At 40.6% G+C, this 21,885-nt stretch overlaps 3 protein-coding genes and 1 long non-coding RNA gene across 4 annotated transcripts; 2 read left to right on the top strand and 2 right to left on the bottom strand.

Annotated features, from left to right (window-relative positions):
* Positions 1-253: 253 nt before the first annotated feature.
* On the bottom strand, positions 254-903 carry LOC139193811 (uncharacterized). The gene is made up of 2 exons (XR_011578305.1): positions 807-903; positions 254-689 (listed from the first exon to the last, which is right to left on the bottom strand). It is a non-coding gene; the product is annotated as an uncharacterized lncRNA (long non-coding RNA).
* Positions 904-1,914: 1,011 nt separating this feature from the next.
* Positions 1,915-6,766, top strand: LOC103404584 (xyloglucan O-acetyltransferase 3-like). The gene is made up of 3 exons (XM_008343512.4): positions 1,915-2,334; positions 2,440-2,726; positions 5,295-6,766. The coding sequence occupies exons 1-3, from the start codon at positions 2,055-2,057 to the stop codon at positions 6,069-6,071; spliced, it is 1,344 nt and encodes a 447-aa protein (XP_008341734.3). The 5' UTR covers positions 1,915-2,054; the 3' UTR covers positions 6,072-6,766.
* A 2,941-nt stretch (positions 6,767-9,707) lies between these two features.
* On the bottom strand, positions 9,708-11,124 carry LOC103404361 (uncharacterized). The gene has a single exon (XM_008343262.4). The coding sequence runs from the start codon at positions 10,465-10,467 to the stop codon at positions 9,910-9,912; it is 558 nt and encodes a 185-aa protein (XP_008341484.1). The 5' UTR covers positions 10,468-11,124; the 3' UTR covers positions 9,708-9,909.
* Positions 11,125-17,277: 6,153 nt separating this feature from the next.
* Positions 17,278-20,869, top strand: LOC103404359 (protease Do-like 9). Its single transcript, XM_008343258.4, has 9 exons — positions 17,278-17,950; positions 18,528-18,727; positions 18,839-19,019; positions 19,136-19,327; positions 19,429-19,661; positions 19,771-19,872; positions 19,979-20,029; positions 20,119-20,223; positions 20,307-20,869. The coding sequence occupies exons 1-9, from the start codon at positions 17,371-17,373 to the stop codon at positions 20,403-20,405; spliced, it is 1,743 nt and encodes a 580-aa protein (XP_008341480.3). The 5' UTR covers positions 17,278-17,370; the 3' UTR covers positions 20,406-20,869.
* Positions 20,870-21,885: the final 1,016 nt, after the last annotated feature.

Below are 21,885 nucleotides of genomic sequence, written 5' to 3'. Positions count from 1 at the left end.
GAAACTTGTTTTCTTGCTTTATAATTGGTCATTTATTAGGCCTTACATAGTAATCTATTTGTTACACTAGCATGTTGGTGTTGTTTTTTTGTCAAACTTGCTGTCTTAATGAGTTTCAAATTTTAATCTCAAACTCGACCTATTAAATTTAATAGATTACCAGACCCGTACCGTTTTACTTAGTTATGAATAATACAACTACAATTATTTTATCAAGCACTACAATTACATGATACATAAATTGAGAGAGAGATTGAGAAAGCCAGGACCTTAGTTTAATGGATTGAAACTTGCAACGGGTTACCTGCATGTAGACTTGAATCAACTTATCGTTCAACAGGTACTTAAAGGGTTGACCAGATAAAATACAAGACCCGTTAAGTCTTGACCCAAAGCCTACTTTCCGTTTTACTTCATGTAGGATTAACTTTTCATGTCGTTTCGTTTTGGGTTACCACGGATTGGCATCAAGGGTGTTTGCTACTATTTATAAAAGAAAAAAAAAATGCAGCGTCTTTATCTGTTGTCAATTTTGATGCCAATTCACGTAAGAATGACACGGCGTTGGAGCTTCTTACATGTCTTCAAATTGTGTTACATGCCAATCCACCTTGAATTTGAATATTCGGTTGGAGATGCTCCAAAAATGCATGTGGTAGATGCTCTGGAGGATAACGCCTTCTCCAACTCTGCGAGTCTCGAATTTAAACTCTTCAAATCATCTTAATCGATCTAGATTAGAATAATAACATTGTTCATAAACAAAGAGTTAGAATAAAAATATGATTCCGTTGATTAGATGTTACCTCATTGTATTCGATGCAATGCAACAGCACCGGATGGACATAGACCCAGTCTTGAACCACAACAATTTTCAAAACTTCCGACCGCCTTTTATGGAGGAGGGTTACATGGAGGAGGGTCATATGGGACTCGGAAAGCTCAACTGGGTTTTTGCCACGTAGGGAACACTGATTCATCATTCTTCCGTCCGAAGACTCCGAGCCAGTCGATTAGATTCCGCCGAGTATACTGGTCAATTAGTAAATTCACATGCATGCATGCTCTCTCTCGTCATTTCAGTTACTCATTTGCATGGCTTGCCGCGTGTTTCAATGTCACATCTCCCATCTCTGAAATGCCCCTAATTACAAAGCACACCCTTATTATTTTTCGTTGGTTTTTTTAGCGAGAATGATTTTGAAATTGGTATAACTCTTCATTTTGGTTATTGGGATGTGAAATCGATAGAAGTAGTCACTAAGTTTGTCCATCATCATTCATTTTAGTCATTCTGTAAAAAATTATGTTAAATATGGACCAAAATAACAAAAATACCCTCAATTTAATAAACAACGGGTCAAAATGATTTGACATAAATTGAGGGTAATTTTGTTATTTGGGTCCGTATTTAATGGAGACTTTTCATGAAATGACCAAAATGATTTATGGTAGACAAACTCAGGGATTATTTATATCAATTTCAAATTTCAGGAATCAAAGTAAAGAGTTATGCTAATCTTAGGGCCCATTTTAGATAAAATCATATTTTACAAGTGACAATCTTTCAATTTCTTGATGTTACTACTCGAAGTGTTAACGTTAACAATTCAAGTCATTCTTCTATCTTATAGTCTATGTGCTCGTAAACTGGATACGTAGTATGTATGGAGCTCCCTTGTAAAATACAATCGGACTATATCGTGGACCAGTTATTCTCTTGCCTGGTTTTGGCCGAACACAAGAATAACTTGAATTGTGAAACTTTTAACACTTTAGGGCGCAATGTGTAAAAAACTGACGTAACAAACATTAAAATGTTGAGTGATTTTTGACATTGACCTAAAACTGAGGGTGTATTATGTAAATAGCTCAAAAGAAAGGAAAGGAAAGTAGGGGGCTCTCGCACCGTCTCACGCAAGGCACAATCCCTTTACTCCCAATGATGGAGTTGCAGAATCTGCACTCTCTAGCCCTTATAATTTCTTCTTCATAGACTCTCTCTCTCTCTCTCTCTCTCTACTTTCTCTCTCTTCTGTCTGTTTGAGGCAGTCATGAGTCTTTGTACTTTTTTCCCAGAAAAATCCCACAACTATCCCAAAAGGGTGAGAGGCCATGATGGTCTGAGCAGATTGGCTCCTTTCTTTGTCACATTTCTAGCCACATGCACCATTTTCAGCTTCTTCCTATTCTATTCTCCAAACCCTTTTTTAATTTCTCCCAAACAGGCCCTTAACAATCTCAATTCTCTTCCAAACCAGGCATCCATTCATGCAGCACAAAAAGACCATCAAGCCCCTGATCACACTACCATCAAGCTCCTCCCCCCACCAAGTAACTCTTTCTTGTTACAAACAGAACAAAACCCAAATCCTTTTTTTTAAGTAGTTTTTGGATCATTTTCTGAAAAGTTTGGTTTTTGTTTTTTGGATTTTGTAGAGGAGGAGGAGGAGTGTGATTTGTTTAAGGGGCAGTGGATTCCGGATTCGAGAGGAGCAATGTACACGAATTCGAGCTGCGCCACGATTCCGGAATCGAAAAATTGTTTCAGAAACGGGAGGAGGGACAGTGATTTCCTGAACTGGAGATGGAAACCGGACAAGTGTGAGCTTCCGCGGTTTGATCCGAAAACGTTTTTGGAAATTGTTCGGGGAAAGAGAATGGCGTTCGTCGGCGACTCGGTCGCGAGGAACCATGTCGAGTCTCTTCTCTGCCTCTTGTCACAGGTCAGTTCATTTTTTGATATTGGATTTGATATATGTTTTTTACGCTGATATTATAAATTACTCTAATTTATACTTGGACCATTTGTATCTATATGCATTAGGATCCCAATTCATGGATCTCTTGGTTCGAGAAATAAAAATAAGAGGATCGAACCATTTCTTCTGACTCTTTTTCAAATTTGATAAATGCTGGTTGATCATATATTTCATTATAGTTCTATGATTTAGAGTATCATTTCCTATTTGATCCCTTTAAATTCCATATTCGAAGTTACGATCGGATCTATTCATTAAAAAGAATCGATTCAATACATTTCTTATGTATCCATAGGTGCTATATTGGATTTGAATCAGATTTTGGACGAAACAAAACTTCTAACTCGGTGTAATGTCTTGGCCAGCCGCCCTAATCAACATCTTCGATTTCTGTATGATCCTTGTGTTTTATTTTTTAGTGTGCCAGTTTTGTGTGTCCTTGAAATCTAAAACTTATGCAAGAATAATTCGATAACAATTTCACAACAAAATACTTTTACTAATTTTGTTTGCTTAGTTGTTATCGCTTGTCATGGTAATGGCATTTAATTAGCGTAACATTTGATTTTATATCAATTTAATTAGTCTAATTGGCATAGGAGAATAATATTGCTAATTAAGGGCTTGATTGGATTCAAATTCAATGTAACAGGAAAACAAAAGGTATGTAGCAGCAATTCAAATTTCCACTGATTATGGTTTTCCTGTGCAATTTTTTATACAGTACGTAACATTGAATGGGTCTAAAAAATTAAGGGTTTAGATTTTGCATCAGTGACGAAACCACTAAGGGACCAGAATGGTTCCTGGCCCATTCTGCCCTTTTTTTTCTTGCTATTCTAATAGATGCTAATGCTACTTATCAGTTTAATACTTTTAAAATTCAAGTGTGTTTTCAATCCAAATTCTTTCCGTTCTAGGCTAGGCCTTTCTCTCAACCCCTCTCATTGACATGCAGTCCTTACTTCCCCTCTTTATTTTATCAGCTTTCCTTTGGTTTTAACTTGTATTTTAGGCCATTCAATAGTACGCTCTGGTGATATTTCTCTTTACTTGAAAGTAAGATGTTATTTGGATTTTTGGAATTGTGCAACTTTTTTAGTTCTCTCTATTGAATTTATGTTGTTTTAATTTTTATGCAAAATTACTTTAGTCTCTCATGTTCTGAGTTCAAACTGTTTATGTATGTGAAAAACCCTCCATGGAATCTTGACTCCACCACTGTTTTGCATATAAGGATTTAATGGATGTTACAACGGTTAAATCCTGCGTAAAACTCGTATACTGATTACTGAGTGACTTAGCATTGCAACCCTATTTATTTATTGTTTTTAAGTGGTTGGTGGTGACAATCTGACTGTTCTGTCAGTGACTGTTCTGTCAGTAAAGTCAACCTGAAAAACGAGTAGAACTTGCGGGGCGGTACACATGCACCAAAGTTTGTTTGGCTGACGAAAAATACCAGTGGAGAAACATTAAACAATATAAATTTGCAACGATGTTGTACACGTAAACCATTCATGACATAATAAATGACATCGACCGAGACACAAATTATTTTGCTCATTAAGTTATTCTTGAAGTCAAACTTTAAAATTTTCAATTATTGGATTCAGATTTGTAGATATAAAATAAGGGTAACATGTGACTTCACTGAAATATTGTTTGTTTGGAATTGCTTTAAAAGGATTGAAGACGTTTTCAGATAAAGTGTTTTTGGGTTCCAAAATTATTTAATGTGTTGCATACAATACTTTTTCAGGTTTCACTTGCATTTTTACTAAGAATTATTTCGAAAGATGTTTTCACCAAAAACGTTTTCAGCCATTTTAAAAATATTTCCAAACAAGCTCATAATAGAAATAATAGTTTGCAGATGTGGATGAGGTCATTTGATTAGAATAGTGTATTTGTTTCCTTTGTACTCAAGTTTAAATCTCATCCCGCAAATTAAAGTGTTCAGGAACATTGTGACAACTTTACTAAGATTGGTGCTTTATGATTTGAAGCAATGTCACAGTGCCACAGATGCCATATATGCATCTCATTACCTTTCGTGCTCGTCTAATTTTTGGAGTGATGACAAGCAATCGTAGTGGTTTATAGTTTAGAGGGGATACTATCTTTGCAACAATGTCCACTAATTCTTACGTTGGTAGTTCATAAGGTACTTAATTAGGTGTGCTTAACCGTCCACAAACTAGGGATGATAACGAGGTGGGACAGAGCCATACAACCCATTAACATTTCTGGCATGCCATGTAAATAGGATCCTCGCTATACATTTTGAGTCATAGAATCCGTCTCTTTACAAAACAAGCGTAAGACTACTTATGATAGATGTTTCCTCTTCTCCTCCTGCCGACCCTTGCAACGTAGGTAGCCTTGGCTTGGGGTCGGTTATTTTAGTAGTGCCTTGCTATATTGACATGCCATATACGCAACAGTTCTTTATTCAAATACATAAATTACGCTTCAGGAGCATGTACAAGGATCTTCTAAACCCTAATATTAATCCTATTAATCTTGCAGGAGGAAAACCCTAAAGACATTTACAAGGATTCTGAAGACCGGTTCAGGACATGGTACTTTCCTCGGTACAACTTCACCCTCATGAAATTATGGTCCAAATATCTCATAGCTGCAGAAGAGAAGATGGTTAACGGTTCAGGATCCGGCGTTTTTGATTTGCAACTAGACAAGGTCGACGACGTATGGGCAGACCAGCTCCCGGAGTTAGACTACGCTATAATCTCAGGCGGGCATTGGTTTTTTCGTCTAATGTACCTACACGAAGGTGACAAACTCACCGGATGTGTCTATTGTAACAAACCTAATGTCACCGAATACAACAACAGCCACGCCCTGCGCATGGCGTTTCGAGCTACATTCAAGTACATAAAGGATTGCAAAAACTGCAAGGGAGGCCTCTTGACCTTGTTGAGGACATTTGCGCCGGCACATTTTGAGGGCGGGGCTTGGAACACCGGGGGATACTGCAACAGAACAAGTCCTTTGAGCGAGGGGGAAGTTGATTTAAAACGTTTCGATTGGGAGCTGAGGAGCATTCAGGTTGAGGAGTTAGAAAGAGCAAGAAAAGAAGGGGAGATGGAGGGGAGGAAGTTTAGGGTTTTGGATATAACCCGAGCCATGCTTATGCGACCGGACGGGCATCCCGGAGATCACTGGGGAAACAAGTGGATGAAGGGTTACAACGACTGTGTGCACTGGTGCATGCCAGGCGCTGTTGATTATTGGAACCATTTTTTGATGGAGATTATCCGAAACGAGAGAGGATTAGTTTCTTAGTTGAGTGTTTAGGGTTTAGTTAGAACAAAATTCATACAAATTCGTATCTTAATAGTTAATAATGCCCTATTTTTTTTTACTTTGTTTTTATTGCAAGGGCGTATATTAATTTTAGTTCAGAGATATAGCTTGGGCTCGGATTTATGGTTGTGGTGGGTCGGATCCATATCCCACCGCTCGTTTTCCACGGTAGTTGTGCGCTACTCCGCTGACTATGAATAAGCCGTCTTACTTGACTTGATCTATGGCGGTTCCTCCTCCCATGGCTGCTATAGATCCCTCTAGAAGTGGTTTTGTCCTCACCACGAAGACTTGCAGATTGATGGTTCCATTCTCAGATTAGGTAGTTTTTCATTTTAGCCTGGCAGGTTGTGTTGTATTGCTTCGACAAGTCGTTTGTGGCCTCGTTCTTGCGATGGCTTTTGTAGCCTTGTTCTTGCCATAGCTTTTGTGGCCTTGGTGCAAGGTCTGTTACTTCTGCCATCATTGTGGCAGATCTTTACCAATGGCTTATGGTTCGTGTTGTTGTGATGTGGTTGCCTAGTAGGGGTTTTCCTTATTTGTCAATTTGGACGGATTTATCTCCATATCAAAATGTTTAGTCACTGGAGAAATGTACCCATCTGGCACCTCTATTGTAATGTTTAGTTGTATGTATTTGTTCTGATAAATTAAATTCTCTACGTTTTTGTAGTGTGTATATATATATATATATAGCAAGTCGAGTCAAGTAAGTTGCAAAGTATCCAGAATCTGAGATTTTTCACTACCAATTTGCCAATGTAGACCTTTTATTTTGGCAAAAGTGTTTTCCGTGCTGGTTGTTTTACAAATGTTAATATAACTAACAGACCTTAGCGAATCTCCCTCTCCGAAGTTTATATTCGAATATCACCTGAATAAAAATAAAAATTCTAGATGTTCTTGTTCAAAGTAATTTAAGAGCATCTTTAACCGATATGTCAAATTAATTTTCGTATAAAGCATGTACATGTGCTCGGAGTTTGGAAACGATTCATACTCTGGTAAGATGTAGGTTGCTGGTTTATGTCCGAAATTCGGGTCTTGTGCTAATCTCTGTGTGTAGATTGAGTGAGGTTTTAACTCTCTCTCTCTCTCTCTCTCTCTCTCTCTCTCTCTCAGAGTCATTAGCAGGTTGGCTCCTTTTCTCACCTGTCTAGCCATAGCCACCATTTTCATCTTCTTCTAACTCCATTCTCCAAACCCTTAACTAATTCTTCCCAAACAAGGCCTTGATCATGTTATTAAGCTCTAACCACCAACAAGTAAACATACAAAAAGAAAATAAAACCCAATTGTTCTTTTTTATTTTCATATTTGAATTATTTTAGAGTCTGTTTGGTAAGCATTTGATTTTTAGTTTTCGTTTGTTGTGCTAGAGATGAAGTGAAAATATATGAGAGGAGTGAAGGGAGAAGAATGAAGGGAGGTGGTGGGAGAAAGGGAGGAGGAAGAGATTGCAATTTTTGGTTTGTTGATTTTCAGTTTTCAGTTTTCGTTTTTTTGGATTTTATTTTTCGTCATGTGTGTTATTCCTTTTCCATTTCTTCCACCATCCTTTCTTCACCCTTCTCCGTTCCTCCTTTTATAATATACATTTTCTTTAGCTAAAAAAAGAAAAATAAAAACTAAAAAACGAATTCGTCATCAAACGCCTTGTTATTTTCTTTGGGTAGGGTTCTAAAAGAGATTGCAATTTTTGGTTTTTGTAGAAGAAGAGGAGAAGTGTGACTTTTTAAAGGGTCACTGGATTCCAGATCTGAGAGGGCCAATCTACACCAATACAAGCTGTGTCACTCACTGTTCCTGAATCAAGGAATTGTTTCAAATATGCTAGGATGGACAAGGGTTTTCTGAACTGGAAATGGAAGCCGGACAACTGCGAGCTTCCGTGGTTCGATCCAAATACATTTTAGGAAATCGTTTGAGGTCAGAAAATGGCCGTTATCAGATGTAAGGAAACAGACATATTATCTTGACCAACCGACCTAATTAACCTAGTTATGTATACTTTTATGTGCGGGTTCTTCAATGAACTATGATATTAACACTAATAACTTGCAGGAGGAATCCCCTACACAAGGATTCCGAAGACCACTTCAGGACATGGTACTTTCCTCGGTACGACGACTTCACCCTTATGAATTTAGGGTCCAAATTTCTCATAGCTGCAGAAGAGAAGAAGGGGAGATGCAGAGAAGGAAGTTTAGGGCTTTAGATGTAACCATGCCATGCTTATGAGACCGGACGGGTACCTGGAAGTTCACCGGAACAAGTGGATGAACGGCTATAACAATTGTGTGCGTTGGCGTAGTTTCTTTGGGCCAATTTGATATTTGATACTGTTGTAGCTTTTTAAAGATATTCTTACGATGTGCTGTGAGAATAATCAGTTGTACAGTAAATATTAATCGAATATAATCTCTCCCCCGGTGCTCTATCCTATATACCATACTTACGTTCTATAACTTAACCTAGAGCTATTCCTCATAGTACTATCATTGTAACTTCCCAGCTCCAATCAACAAGTAAGCTGGAATCCTAGTGTTTTCCGACGAGTAACAAGTGACATGGACACCAAACTCCGAGAAGGTTAATCCTCGACTGAAGCATACATAACCCAGGACATAAATTTCAAATCCCTACATTCTTTCATAATTAACATATGTTAAATCGAGTACCTCTATACATAGCAAAAGAGGGGCTTTTTCGCAATCCTTCTTCCTTCTCCGAACCCCACAGTAAATTAAAGGAAAAAAAGGATTCATAGCAGACTGATCTAACACGTTTATAAACTTTCACAAATATTCAGCAGATTTTGGGAAGCCAAGGTATCCCTTCACATCAGACATAAAACATGCACCCAAAATTTGGTAAATATGCGAAAAGAGATCCTACATAACAACGGACATTCAGAGATGCTTTACACACACAGTCATGCACACAAACGGAAGGCCAATTTCAGTCAACAGTACAGCAAAGCCATAGAAGAACTCTTGGCTCAATCACACAGAGGGAAGAGTCTGAGAAGTATGATTACCACAAACCATAGCTAGATTGTTGAAGCAGATAGGTTTCAGAATTATCTGAAACAAAAAATTGCAAACCGATACCAAGGATCGACAGTTAATTGATACAGGACCAGCCTTGTTTCATAAGAGAGTGCACAATCAGAAAACGGAATTTTAAAACTATGCAATGAGTTTCAAATTATAAGAGTAGAAGCATTACAAATACGAGAGTAGTCTAACAAACATCTGCAGTGCACACATAGCACGCACACGCCTTCAGCAGATGAAAGCGATATTTTAAAGAGCTCAAAAAACCAAGGCTCTAGATAACTAGTAAAGCAAGGTCGATAACTAACTGGCTTAGGGTCCAAGTTATTCAAATATACATGATCTAATCAGTCCATGGAAGATATCCTTCAAAAGGCTGCATCAGAAAAAAAACTTTAACGGCTGACACACGCCAGTAGAAATTTATAACCTAAACCACAGGAGACCGGGACACTTTTGATCAAATTTAGCATCTTTGATATGGTCTAAAGATTAAAGCCAACATAATAAGATGTTCACTAGTTGAATCAATACTCAAATGCAACGCAAGCTCGGATAATTTTGGAACAGTTTTAAGTATGTCAATCAACATGAACAAAACAAAGTATCAATCGAAAAACATCAAATTCAAAATCTGTAACTGTAACTACACTAAGTAGCACAATAGGCAGTAATCTAAACTAACATAAAAAGGTAACACATATTCATTAGACAACAACTAAAACTTTAGATTAACACATAAGCATTGCTCTGAAATCTCATGCTTCCACTGTGTTACCTAGCACAAACGAGAACAGCTCGCGAACCGGCGAAAACTCCACCAATCCAATATCCATGGCATACCCTGCAACCGGCAACTTCAAGTCCCGCAACACGCAGAATGCCTCCGCCATTCGAGTCTTGGGTACTTCCTGAGCGACAGCACAGTAAGGAACCCAGCAGTCAGTGCGATACTCCTCCCCAATTTCCACACCTTCTTTCTTCATTGCCTCACACAATTGGGACTGAAACTGCAGCAACGAAACCGACGGAGTTGGCGACAGAAACAGGACGTTGTTGTCATTTGGGAGGCTCCCGATCGAAGAGAAAGACAAGGCCAGAGGCTCTTGCTTGGAAGCGAAGGTTCTGATCACGTTTTCGAGCTTGGCGGGTTCGATAAAGGGACTTGAGAAGAGGGTGATGTGAGGTCGTGATTCGATTTCGATAAGCTGGGTACTAATCTGACGGCGGGCGAGCACGTTCCAAGCCTTCAAGACCTGGTTTTCGAGGGCTGGATCGAAGTAAAGCTCGATTGCGTAGCCCTCTGACATTGCCATGGGATTGAAATTCGAAAGAAAACAATCAAATTGGATCGAAATCACCACAACCCAGTTTCAGAAATTGAGATCTCAGATTGCCCAGAAACGAAAAATGAAAGATAAGCTGAAATCGAAGTGACCCAGAATTGCAAGAACCAAAATTTCCAAGAAAAAAATTACAGATTCAATAAAATATCACAAAACAAGAACTACCCAAGAGAGGCGGGGATCGGAAAAAGCCTGCGAATTGAAATCAGAAATGGGGAAGATGAGATTTTTAAAACATGTGAAATGGTGGATTAAAGTTTCAATCAGAGAGAGACAGGGGGAATAAAGGGGCAATAAAAAATCAAAGGGAAAGCTCGAAAGGGGTTTCCCAAGAGGCTCTGTACCAGCGAAGCTACAATTTTTCTTTGTTCGGAGATTACAGTGATCGGATAAGATAAAGTGGGAGAGAGAAGGGAGGAGGGGCCTTGCACCATCTGTTGAAGGAGGAGGAGGGTGCAAGGTCACCTGTTTTTTGGTGGTTAGCTTTCGCTTCTTCAAGTTTTTCAACACTCACAATTCTTTCAAAATTGACGTCCCAAGGTCCCAAAGTAGAGAGATACATTGGTAAAATTGCTTAATTAGTACAAAGGAAAAGATTGATTGATTGTACACAACAAAAAAGATTTAATAAAGAATAGATACATGCATAAGCAGCGATAAATGACGTTAAAGTGTTTAAAGTAATCATACATTTTTAAGTGAGAAATAATTAGAATTTACGATAAGAGAGCACATAAGTACAAAAAAGCTCGATGTAATATTCGCCGAAAAGCCTTTGATACTTGAGTTAGCAAATTGTCATAAAACTTTGGCCAAGTATGTTGTGATCATGAGAATAATCCCCCCTTCTAGAAAGGTAAAAATAGTGGAGCTTCCCTCCTTTTCAACATGAAGTAATTTGATACTGAGTACGGTAATGACACGTGTTCGTGAGCGTATGGGGTTTAAATGGGACAAGGATTGTCTGCCCTCCACTTCCGGTGCCCTTCCGGTGCCCTCCTATTTGTGTGATCATGACTAAGTCACGTCAATATTTTATATTACTATTCAATTTTGTCTTATTATATCTATAAAAAAACAACATAAAATATTGACGTGACTTAACTGTGACCACACAAAACAAGAGGGAACGAGGAGGGCACCGGAAGTGGAGGGCAGACAATCCTTGTTCGTCTAAATAGGGACAACAAAAATTTTGTATTAGCTAAGTGACAAGTTAATCACCGGCTACCATGTGTAGAGGTTCCTCAAAGAAATTATCAAGTTGTCAATTAGTTAGCATTGATAAGTTAGTTATCTAACGACCAATATTCAACAAGTAATTTGTCACAGGATATCGGTTTATTCAGCAGTTGACAGTCGTCCTACCACTTGGTGTGGTGAGGCAACCTTATTTTCCTGAAGTGTTCTTGTCGACCGACAGGGTGATGGGATTCTCTGTCGATCATCTTCTAGTTTGTTTGTACCGTTCTAATGATATTTTTTTTCTTAATTTTTTACATCAAGCCCAACATCAAGCCCACTTGAGCTCAAATTTAAGTAGTGGGCTGAAAATAAGCTTGAGGCCCAACTCTCACGTCTCCTTCCTCCTCCGTCATCTGCTACAGTATCTGGTTCAAAAAAGGGAGTCGTTGGTTCTGGAACCTCTACAACAACAACAACAACAACAACAAAGCCTTTTCCCACTAAGTGGGGTCGGCTATATGAATCCTAGAACGCCATTGCGCTCGGTTTTGTGTCATGCCCTCCGTTAGATCCAAGTACTCTAAGTCTTTTCTTAGAGTCTCTTCCAAAGTTTTCCTAGGTCTTCCTCTACCCCTTCGGCCCTGAACCTCTGTCCCGTAGTCACATCTTCGAACCAGAGCGTCAGTCGGCCTTCTTTGCACATGTCCAAATCACCAGAGCCGATTTTCTCTCATCTTTCCTACAATTTCGGCTACTCCTACTTTACCTCGGATATCCTCATTCCCAATCTTATCCTTTCTCGTGTGCCCACACATCCCACGAAGCATCCTCATCTCCGCTACACCCATTTTGTGTACGTGTTGATGCTTCACCACCCAACATTCTCTGCCATACAACATCGCTGGCCTTATTGCCGTCCTATAAAATTTTCCCTTGAGCTTCAGTGGCCTACGACGGTCACACAACACGCCGGATGCACTCTTTCCATCCAGCTCGTATTCTATGGTTGAGATCTCCATCTAATTCTCCGTTCTCTTGCAAGATAGATCCTAGGTAACGAAAACGGTCGCTTTTTGTGATCTTCGCTAGATTGCTCCGGTCATTAGTGTGGATAAGTATATAAATGGATAGAGATAGGAAAGCAAACACAAGATGTACGTGGTTCACCCAGATTGGCTACGTCCACGGAATAGAAGAGTTCTCATTAATTGTGAAGGGTTTACACAAGTTCATAGGTTCAAGCTCTCCTTTAGTGAGTACGAGTGAATGATTTAGTACAAATGACATTAGGAAATATTGTGGGAGAATGATCTCGTAATCACGAAACTTCTAAGTATCGGAGTGTGGTGTCGTCTTGACTTGCATTATCTGTCTCATAGGTAGATGTGGCATCTTCTCTGGAAGTACTCTTCCTCCATCCAGGGGTGGTATCTTTAACTGGTGGAGATGCACAAGGTAATGTATCAATTTCACTTGAAGCTTACTTGTAGTTTCAGGCTTGGTCAAGCGCGATACAAACCATGTAGTAGGAGTCCCCCAAGTCGCCGAGCTAGGGGGTCTGCTGAAAGAGGTGACAGACAAGGTAAGCAATCAGAGCTCCGACTGATTGTTCACCTTCTCCCCATCTTGCAGCAGCATGAAGGATAAAGAGAAGAAAAATGAGAAGAGATGATATGAGATACTTTTGCTTTTGAAGAAGTAACTTTCCACAGGCTTATTCTTGAACTGAGTTGGAGGGTTTTCTGGTTTCCTCCAGAGTATAAGGCCGACTGAAGAATTTGAGGGTCAAAACAAGTCCATCAAATCTAGAGTACGTTCCACCCTGCTGATATGGGATACTTTTGCTTTTGACAGAGTAATGGATGTATCGGCACGTGTGCTGTTACGCTTGTCTCCACATGCTTCCTTGTATCCTTTGCACTTGCCCTATCTGTTCCTCAAGCAGATGCGGAATCTTCCCTGGAAACATAAGATGATGAAGATGAGTACTCGAGAGCAATGCCAGGTAAGTAATCAGGTAAGGGGTTCCAGGCAGTCAGTTCCTGGCTGGAAGCTTGATTCCAAGTGCTGACTGATTGCTCTCTTTCTCCTTGTCTTGCAGGTAAAAACAAGGCCAAAAGAAAAAACAGGGAAAAAGCATGATATGGGATACTCTTGCTTTTAACCCTGATGATATGAGATATTCTTGCTCTAGTATAGCTTGTTTGCAGAGGTATTATCGGGGGGAAAGAAAGCTGAATATTTCGAAAGGCTTTGTTGGGAGTGCCCTCTCAGATATGATGAAGGGTTGAGCATTTTTGCAGGTCTGCCTGTCCGTTGGGGATGGAGGTCGACATATATAGGAGTCTCCCTAACAACAAGTAGTAATGCTATTCCTTTACCCTGCTTGGTCATAGCACGGTAGTGGGAGCTGCCAGTTTCACATGTTTTAACTCTGTCAGAGCACTTTGAAAAAGTGGTCTGTGGTATCTGGCTCTCGAGATTCGGAGAACGATGCCTCTTCGATTTTTGAGAAAGCAATCATGCTGGGGGTCTGACTCTCGAGATTCGGAGAGCAGTGTCTCTTCGATTTTTGAGGAAGTAATCATGTTGGGAGTCTGGCTCTCGAGATTCGGAAGGCGGTGCCTCTTCGATTTTGGAGCAAGCAATCTTGTTGGGAGTGTTGTCTCGAATGTGAGTAAAGGTTGGACATGTTTGCTAGTCTACCTTGCCACGAAGCACAAAGGTTGACACACAGGGACTTTCCAATTATCCAGCAATGGTACTGTTCCTTTACCTTCTCTTCGATTTTGAGAAAGTAGTCATGTTGGGAGTCTGGCTCTCGAGATTCGGAGGAAGGTGCCTCTTCGATTTTGGAGCAAGCAATCTTGTTGGGACTGTTTTCTCGAATGTGAGTAAAGGTTGGGCATGTTTGCTAGTCTACCTTGCCACGAAGCACAGAGGTTGACACACAGGGACTTTCCAATTATCCAGCAGTGGTACTGTTCCTTTACCCTTGTGGGTAATAATATGGTAGCTAGACCTTCAAAATTTATGTGTCTAAACTTTGTTAGTGCTGTTTCTTTGCTATTCTTTTACCTTTCTTGGTCAGAGCGATGTAGTGGGAGCTGCAAGCTTCACGTGCTCAACTTTGGCAGAGAACTTTGGCAAAGTGATCTGTGGTACCCATGAGTTATTGTTGCGTGTGGGAAGTGGGTGATTGAACAGTAAGATTCATGTGCTTTCTACTTCACCAGAAGTCTTCGACAGAATGCCCATAATTTCTGCAAAGCTGAGTGTGCGTGTGACAGGTGCTGACAAGGCTAGAAAAGTAGGTGCCTCTTCGATTTCTGAGATCGGCCCTCGTGGTCTCTGAGCAGCCCAACTTTTGAGAAAGCGAGCGCCTCTTCGATTGATTCGGAGAACGGTGCCTCACCGATTTTTGAGAAAGCAATCATGCTGGGGGTCTGGCTCTCGAGATTCGGGGAGCAGTGTCTCTTCGATTTTTGAGAAAGTAATCATGTTGGGAGAGTGGCTCTCGAGATTCGGAGGGCGGTGCCTCTTCGATTTTGGAGCAAGCAATCTTGTTGGGAGTGTTTTCTCGAATGTGAGTAAAGGTTGGGCATGTTTGCTAGTCTACCTTGCCACGAAGCACAGAGGTTGACACACAGGGACTTTCCAATTATCCAGCAATGGTACTGTTCCTTTACCCTCTCTTCGATTTTTAAGAAAGTAGTCATGTTGGGAGTCTGGCTCTTTAGATTCGGAGGACGGTGCCTCTTCGATTTTGGTGCAAGCAATCTTATTGGGAGTGTTTTCTCGAATGTGAGTAAAGGTTGGGCATGTTTGCTAGTCTACCTTGCCACGAAGCACAGAGGTTGACATACATGAACTTTCCAATTATCCAGCAGTGGTACTGTTCCTTTACCCTTGTGGGTAATAATATGGTAGCTAGACCTTCAAAATTTATGGGTCTAAACTTTGTTAGTGCTGTTTCTTTGCTATTCTTTTACCCTTCTTGGTCAGAGCGATGTAGTGGGAGCTGCAAGCTTCACGTGCTCAACTTTGGCAGAGAACTTTGGCAAAGTTATCTGTGGTACCCATGAGCTATTGTTGCGTGTGGGAAGTGGGTGATTGAACAGTAAGATTCATGTGTTTTCTACTTCCCCAGAAGTCTTTGACAGAATGCCCATAATTTCCGCAAAGCTGAGTGTGCGTGTGACAGGTGCTGACAAGGCTGGAAAAGTAGGTGCCTCTTCGATTTCTGAGATCGGCCCTCGTGGTCTCTAGGGAGCCCAGCTTTTGAGAAAGCGAGCGCCTCTTCGATTTCTGAGATCGGCCTTCGTGGTCTTTGAGCAGCCCAACTTTTGAGAAAGCAAACGGCTCTTCGATTTCTGAGATCAACCCTCGTGATCTCTAAGCAGCCCAACTTTTGAGAAAGCAAACGCCTCTTCGATTTCTGAGCAGGCGCCTCTTTGATTTCTGAAGCTCCGTCGAGTGCAGATTTTTATAGAGGCTGGCATTAAGTTCCAAAGAACACTTGAATCTCCACCAGTAGAAGCTTCATTCTTGCACTTCTAAGATCTTGATTTGTCCGACCTCTTCTCTCTTCAACACCTTTGAAAATGTCTGGCCCCTCCGACCGTCGTTTTGACTTGAACCTTGTTGAAGAGGCAGCCCCGCCTTCTCCAGACAACATATGGCGCCCATCCTTCGTCTCCCCAACTGGTCCTCTTACCGTTGGGGATTCCGTGATGAAGAATGATATGACCGCTGCGGTGGTGGCCAGGAACCTTCTCACTCCCAAAGATAACAGACTACTTTCCAAACGGTCTGATGAGTTAGCTGTTAAGGATTCGCTGGCTCTCAGTGTTCAGTGTGCAGGTTCTGTGTCTAATATGGCCCAACGCCTATTTGCTCGAACCCGCCAAGTTGAATCATTGGCGGCTGAAGTGATGAGTCTCAAACAGGAGATTAGAGGGCTCAAGCATGAGAATAAACAGTTGCACCGGCTCGCACATGACTATGCTACAAACATGAAGAGGAAGCTTGACCAGATGAAGGAAACTGATGGTCAGGTTTTACTTGATCATCAGAGATTTGTGGGTTTGTTCCAAAGGCATTTATTGCCTTCGTCTTCTGGGGCTGTACCGCGAAATGAAGCTCCAAATGATCAACCTCTGATGCCTCCTCCTTCTAGGGTTCTGTCCAGTACTGAGGCTCCAAATGATCCCCCTCCGGTGCCTTCTCTTTCTGGGGCTCTACCGACTGCTGAGACTTCTCCTAAGCAACCTTTGTGAAGGCTCCCTCTTGTGTGTTTATTTTGACTCATGTATATGTACATATTTGTAGCTTATCGGGGATATCAATAAATAAGCTTTCCTTCATTTCAACGTATTGTGTTAAATACACCAAAGCCTTCTTCGCTAAGTTCTTTGAATTTTCTTTTGTTGAAGCTTGTATGTTGAAGCTTTCTGAGTGGAGCATGTAGGTTGGGGTAGTGTTCCCTTAATTTCCCGAGTGAGGAAAACTTCTTGGTTGGAGACTTGGAAAATCCAAGTCACTGAGTGGGATCGGCTATATGAATCTTAGAACGCCATTGTGCTCGATCCTGTATATAAAAAAAACCCTAATCGCAAAAGCTTCACCGCCCTCAGACCGACGATCCCAACGAAACCCGTTTCTCAATTTTCTTCAAAAAATAAAAAAATGGGCGAAAATAAAAAAAGAAAAAGAGGTCGAAAACCCAAAACCCCAGAAGCCGATGACACCAATATCACCACCATGGACATCCAATACACCAACCCCACCGCCGTGGACGACGCTGTATCAGTTCCGGCGAGCGAAACCACCTCGGACCCCGGCAGCCCCCAGCCCGCCCGCCGCGGTAGAGGGCGGCCCAGAAAGACCGAGAACCCCAACATGCCGGGTTCGCCGGAACGGCGGAGCTCGAGACACATGGATCAGAACGGCGATGGTGGGCGCGCCTTGGCGGTCGTTTCGGAGCCGCCGATGATGGTGCCGGGCCGGGAGAGCGTGGAGAGGGTGGTCCCCGCCATGGACGCCGTCGTGAAAGTGTTCTGTGTCCACACGGAACCGAATTTCTCGCTGCCGTGGCAGCGGAAGCGGCAGTACAGTTCGAGCAGTAGTGGGTTTGTGATTGGGGGAAGGAGGGTGCTGACCAATGCGCATTCTGTGGAGCACCATACGCAGGTGAAGCTCAAGAAACGCGGCTCTGAGACGAAGTACTTGGCCACTGTGTTAGCCATAGGCACCGAGTGTGATATCGGTATGCGAAAATTCGGATTCTTTTATTTGATTCTGCACTAATTTGTTGTCGAAATTGGTATACAAGTTTGCTTTTTTGAGAAATGTGATCATATTATGAGTTACTGGATTGATATGGAAGCAGAAAGGAGTTAGTTTGTCATGACTGTTTTGTTAAGATGTTTATGTGATCAATTAGAATTTAGCTAAGAAGCAGCTTCAAATTGCAGATTACTTATTTCGTTTGACATCGAATATGATTTGGATCCAACTTATCGGTTTTACGTTAATTGCTATGTCCTTGCTGTATCTGTGTTCTAGTTTTTGGAAATTTGCCTTGTCTCCGTGTATCATGTGTCCCGTGTCCGTATCTGTGCAAAATAGCAATTATGTAGCGTGTTTTTCATTTTTGTTTTCGAATCATTTGATGAATGCGAGATCAATTTTTTCTTTTGTAAAGTTCGGTTTGATTTGGCATGCTTTGGAAAAGTTGATGAGAAGGTGATATCAGTGCATTAAATTCATGGAAAAGTTGATGAGAAGGTGATATCAGTGCATTAAAGTTCTATTGAACAGTTCTTTTTCCATGATGCCTTTAGCAATGCTTACTGTGAGCGATGATGAGTTCTGGAAAGGAGTTTCACATCTGGAGTTTGGAGAGTTACCTGCACTCCAAGATGCTGTGACTGTTGTGGGCTACCCTATTGGGGGTGACACGATCTCTGTGACAAGTGGTGTTGTGTCACGTATGGAGATACTGTCTTATGTTCATGGATCGACTGAGCTTCTAGGACTGCAGGTTATGTCTTTTGAGATTTGTCTTGTAAGACTATTCCTATGTACCATAACTACCTGATTATTGACCTACTGTGGCTTCCCGGTTTCCTTTCTACTTGTGATCCTTTTGCAGATAGACGCTGCAATAAACTCTGGAAACTCTGGTGGGCCTGCCTTTAATGATAAGGGAGAATGTGTGGGTATTGCATTTCAGTCTCTTAAACATGAAGATGCGGAAAATATAGGCTATGTCATACCGACACCAGTTATTAAGCACTTCATCCAAGATTATGAGAAGAATGGGGCATATACAGGTTTGTTATGATTTGTACTTCTGACACTACCTTCCGGCAAATATCCATGGCAGTCCAATGAGGACGTATGAGCATTGGGTTATTAATCGTTTGCATGATTGAAATTCTTCTAACAGGGTTCCCAGTTCTTGGAATCGAATGGCAGAAGATGGAAAATCCAGATCTGCGCATCTCAATGGGGATGAGACCTGATCAAAAGGGTGTCCGTATTAGAAGAGTTGAACCTACAGCTCCACATTCTCATGTTCTGCAGCCATCTGATGTTATTCTTAGCTTCGATGGGGTTAATATTGCAAATGATGGAACAGGTATCTGTTATCTTGATAAAAGAAGTTGAACTTTAATGTACATAAGCTTCTGAATACATGATATTAAGTTATTAACATTCCTTTTGGTGTCAATTCTCTAGTTCCATTCAGGCATGGAGAGCGCATAGGTTTCAGTTACCTTGTCTCTCAAAAATATACTGGCGATAGTGCTCTAGTAAAAGTTCTTCGTAACTCAGAGATACTTGAGTACAATATAAAACTTGGAACTCACAAGCGACTCATCCCAGCACACATTAAGGGTAAACCTCCTTCGTATTACATCGTTGGTGGTTTTGTTTTTGCAGCTGTATCTGTTCCATATCTGCGTTCTGAGGTGCGACCTTCATTTCATACTCCCAATGCTCTCTCTCTCTCTCTCTCTCTCTCTCTCTCTCATTAGTGTGTTACCAACTCTTAACCTCTGGGTTTTCATTTATTTCTAGTATGGAAAGGATTACGAATATGATGCTCCAGTCAAGCTGCTGGACAAACATTTACATGCAATGGCGGAGTCTATCGATGAACAGCTAGTTGTTGTTTCTCAGGTTCCCCTCTCTCATCTATTTCTCATGCTTTTCAGTTTTAGACGAAGTATTTTATGCTCTGCTTTCATGGTTATGATGCCTTATATCTTTTTCAAAATTGTGGTAGGTGCTTGTTGCTGACATTAACATTGGATACGAGGACATTGTGAACACTCAGGTTAGAGATATGTTACACTACAATTATGTGATAAAATTTTTGAACTTCCACTTTAACATACTCATTCAAAGCATTTGGTTTCCGTGTAGGTTCTTGCTTTCAATGGTAAGCCTGTGAAAAATCTGAAGAGTCTGGTTAGCATGGTGGAGAATTGTGACGACGAGTACCTAAAGTTTGACCTAGAATACAATCAGGTTCGCTCTCTCTCTCTCTCTCTCTCCCTGCACAGGCTTTGTACTTTTCGTTTGGTGGCTGAATCGCGTAGTTCTCTGTGCAGATGGTTGTACTACAGACAAAAACCGCCAAGGCGTCAACTCTAGATATCCTCCTTACACATTGCATACCTTCAGCTATGTCTGATGACCTTAAGTCTTAAGCCCTGTAAGGAGACCTATTCCCATAGATGAAGTTTAGAATGCTCATAGAAGGAAGGGAGCCGTTTCATTCTCCTACGGAGAACAGAAGCCGGGAATTAATCCGCCATTTCTGTCATAATCAGCTTCTCAAAGTATCTGCAGACGTTCGACCGCGTGATAACGAGGACTTCCCTATGTTATTGTATTCATAGTAGCCAGTTCTTGTTACAGAGCAGAAGAAAGCAGCGAGGAATTGAACTTCGGTTTTTCCTAGGATTAGTTAGCATCATACTTTCTGAGTTTTGTCAATTTCAGTACCAGCTAAAAACACGTGAGATGTTCATCATGTAACATTTTTACCGGCTGATTTATTTGAGAATAATACTATACAAGTTGGATGGATTGTACTATAAAATTCAGGGTTGTGTTGACGGAAAATTCTACCATACAACAATGTACGTTATATATGACCTCTTATTGTTTACTTAGGAAATGATTCCGATTTCCGACTTACTGGATAGGGAGGTGCCGATCCCTATTAAAATTCTTCAATTTCTTGACTTCTCATGTGTTTGCTCGGAAATTTACTTGGAAATTGATTCCGATTTCCGACCTGTTATGCTTTCTACTAATACATGTGTGAGTTTTATGTTCCAATTCGTTATCGAATGCAAATGCATTCTCCTGATTTTTACAATTCAGAGTTTCTTGTGTCCCAAGTAAACTCTTCGAATGCGTTTTTCATTTCAACTCATCCCACCCAAACTCAAAATCATCCCATCTTTTCTTTAAGACAATATTTTTCATTACTCTTTAACATAAGTGAATTTTAACTCAAGTGCAAAGGAAGCACGTCCGCTCTGGGCAATGCGAAATCAACCCACCTTGACTAGACTAATAATAGAGAAATGTTAATGGGACTCTCTAAAAAATAGGTTCTCCATAGACTATTTGTTACCTTATGTTTTAACGTCAATTCGCGTGCCAACATATAAAATAATGCCAAAGAAGGCGGCAGATAGTCTATGAAGAGTCCCTTTAGCATTCTTTCTAATAATATTAGGAAAGTGCTATTCACACACTCATTTTACCTCCCACACACTTTTTTTTTATTAATCTTCAATTTTCTTGATCCGACGACCAAAATTTAATAAAAGCGTGAGAAAAGTAAATATGGATGTGTGGATACAACTACCTAACATTGGGTTCGTTTGGAAATGCTTTTAAAATGACTAAAAATACTTTTAGTGAAATTGATTTTAAAAGAAACACCGGATATGTGATTCTTGCTAGAAAACACTTAAATGCTTTTCAAGGACCCACTTGAATTTTATTGAGCATTGATTTTAAAAAAAAAAATCAATAAAAACGCTTTTGAGTCACTTTAAAAATATTTTCAAACGAGCCAAATAATACCGTAAGCGTGTTGTAAGGTTTATTTAGACCCCAACTCACAACACGTCATAAGAACATTTTCCACCATGTGAATGCGGGACACGT

This window comes from Malus domestica, chromosome 17 (genome assembly GCF_042453785.1).
Source record: "Malus domestica chromosome 17, GDT2T_hap1".
In the NCBI taxonomy this organism is placed as follows: domain Eukaryota; kingdom Viridiplantae; phylum Streptophyta; class Magnoliopsida; order Rosales; family Rosaceae; genus Malus; species Malus domestica.
Note: the sequence above shows the minus strand (reverse complement) of the source record. Positions and strands in the feature narration are given on the sequence as shown.

Coding starts and splice junctions, on each gene's coding strand:
- LOC103404584 (XM_008343512.4), top strand. CDS start 2,055: ATGAGTCTTTGTACTTTTTTCCCAGAAAAATCCCACAACTATCCCAAA. Junction 2,335..2,439: donor CAAGCTCCTCCCCCCACCAA/GTAACTCTTTCT, acceptor TGGATTTTGTAG/AGGAGGAGGAGGAGTGTGAT. Junction 2,727..5,294: donor TTCTCTGCCTCTTGTCACAG/GTCAGTTCATTT, acceptor TTAATCTTGCAG/GAGGAAAACCCTAAAGACAT.
- LOC103404361 (XM_008343262.4), bottom strand. CDS start 10,467: ATGGCAATGTCAGAGGGCTACGCAATCGAGCTTTACTTCGATCCAGCC.
- LOC103404359 (XM_008343258.4), top strand. CDS start 17,371: ATGGGCGAAAATAAAAAAAGAAAAAGAGGTCGAAAACCCAAAACCCCA. Junction 20,030..20,118: donor AGGACATTGTGAACACTCAG/GTTAGAGATATG, acceptor GTTTCCGTGTAG/GTTCTTGCTTTCAATGGTAA. Junction 20,224..20,306: donor TTGACCTAGAATACAATCAG/GTTCGCTCTCTC, acceptor TTCTCTGTGCAG/ATGGTTGTACTACAGACAAA.